General features: G+C 52.1%; 1 protein-coding gene across 1 annotated transcript in view; it reads left to right on the top strand.

The window, feature by feature from the left end:
- The window catches only part of NOS3 (nitric oxide synthase 3), a gene marked incomplete at its 3' end in the record, with an annotated part of 16,734 nt that extends 16,239 nt beyond the window's left edge, over positions 1–495 (top strand). The window contains exon 13 of the mRNA XM_015828390.1: positions 391–495. Coding sequence (XP_015683876.1) covers positions 391–495 — 105 coding nt within the window. The remainder of the gene's footprint in view (positions 1–390) is intronic.
- Between the last annotated feature and the right edge of the window lie 1,191 nt (positions 496–1,686).

The following is a 1,686-nucleotide window of genomic DNA, read 5'->3' as shown; positions in this document are numbered from 1 at the left end:
AGAAGAAGAAAGGAGAAGGAGAAAGAAGGAGAAGAAGAAAGGAGAAGGAGAAAGGAGGAAAAAGGAGAAGGAGGACAAGAGGGGAGGAGGAGGAGAAACGAGAAGGAGAAAGAAGGAGAAGAAAGGAGAAGGAGAAAGGAGAAGCAGAAAGAAGGAGAAGGAGAAAGGAGAAGGAGAGGACAAGAGGGGAGGAGGAGGAGGAGAAACAAAGAGAAGACTTGCACGTCCATGGCTGCGGGAAAAGTTTGGTCGGTCAAGGAGAACCTTTAGAGAGGGAATCCCCAACCTGCAGGCCATGGCCCGCTACCGATCTGCAGCCTATTGGCCATCGGGTCACATAAGTGGCCGGCTGGTGCACCAGTGTGCATGTTTCCGTCTCTCGCCCGACAGGTGATGTGCCTCGACGAATACGACGTGGTGTCCTTGGAGCACGAGACCCTCGTTCTGGTGGTCACCAGCACCTTCGGCAACGGAGACCCTCCGGAGAACGGAGAGGTAACGGCCTCAACGGGGGACGAAGCCGGTGGACCAACTCTAGACGAGCGTGGCCCAAACCTGGTTCAACTTGACGACGTGCGGACTTCGGCTCCCAGAATCCCCCTCAGCCAACGCGAGAGTTGAAGTCCGCCCGTCTTCCAAGTGGCCCAGATTGAGGAGCGCGGATCGGGAGGCTGGCTGGGGAATTCTGGGAGTTGAAGTCCACGCAGGGTTGAGACACAGGCGGATCGGGAGGCTTTGGGTTATTACAGAGTTCTTCTAGGAAAAGCTCCAGCGATGGAGCACCCAGAACTTCTGGAGATGTTCCACCAGTTAATTAATCAGGGATTATAGAGTAACGATGTTGGAAGGGACCGTGGAGATCTTCTCCTCCAATCTCCTTCTCAAGCACAAGACCCTATACCCTTCCAGATACACGGTGGTCCAGTCTCTCCTTCAAAACCTCCAGCGATGGAGCACCCACAACCTCTGGAGATGTTCCACTGGTTAATTAATCAGGGATTATAGAGTAACGATGTTGGAAGGGACCGTGGAGATCTTCTCGTCCAATCCCCTGCTCAAGCAGGAGACCCTATACCCTTCCAGATACATGGTGGTCCAGTCTCTCCTTCAAAACCTCCAGCGATGGAGCACCCAGAACTTCTGGAGATGTTCCACTGGTTAATTAATCGGGGATTATAGAGTAACGATGTTGGAAGGGACCGTGGAGATCTTCTCGTCTGATCCCCTGCTCAAGCAGGAGACCCTATACCCTTCCAGATACATGGTGGTCTAGTCTCTCCTTCAAAACCTCCAGCGATGAAGCACCCAGAACTTTTGGAGATGTTCCATTGGTTAATTGATCTGGGATTATAGAATAACGGTTTTGGAAGGGACCGTGGAGATCTTCTCGTCCGACCCCCTGCTCAAGCAGGAGACCCTATACCCTTCCAGATACATGGTGGTCTAGTCTCTCCTTCAAAACCTCCAGCGATGGAGCACCCAGAACCTCTGGAGATGTTCCACTGGTTAATTGATCTGGGATTATAGAATAACGGTTTTGGAAGGGACCGTGGAGATCTTCTCGTCCAATCCCCTGCTCAAGCAGGAGACCCTATACCCTTCCAGATACATGGTTGTCCAGTCTCTTCTTCAAAACCTCCAGCGATGGAGCACCCAGAACTTCTGGAGATGTTCCACTGGTTAATT

The sequence above is a fragment of the Protobothrops mucrosquamatus genome, unplaced genomic scaffold, assembly GCF_001527695.2.
Source record: "Protobothrops mucrosquamatus isolate PMUCROS unplaced genomic scaffold, P.Mucros_1.0 scaffold4453, whole genome shotgun sequence".
Classification (NCBI taxonomy): domain Eukaryota; kingdom Metazoa; phylum Chordata; class Lepidosauria; order Squamata; family Viperidae; genus Protobothrops; species Protobothrops mucrosquamatus.
Note: the sequence above shows the minus strand (reverse complement) of the source record. Positions and strands in the feature narration are given on the sequence as shown.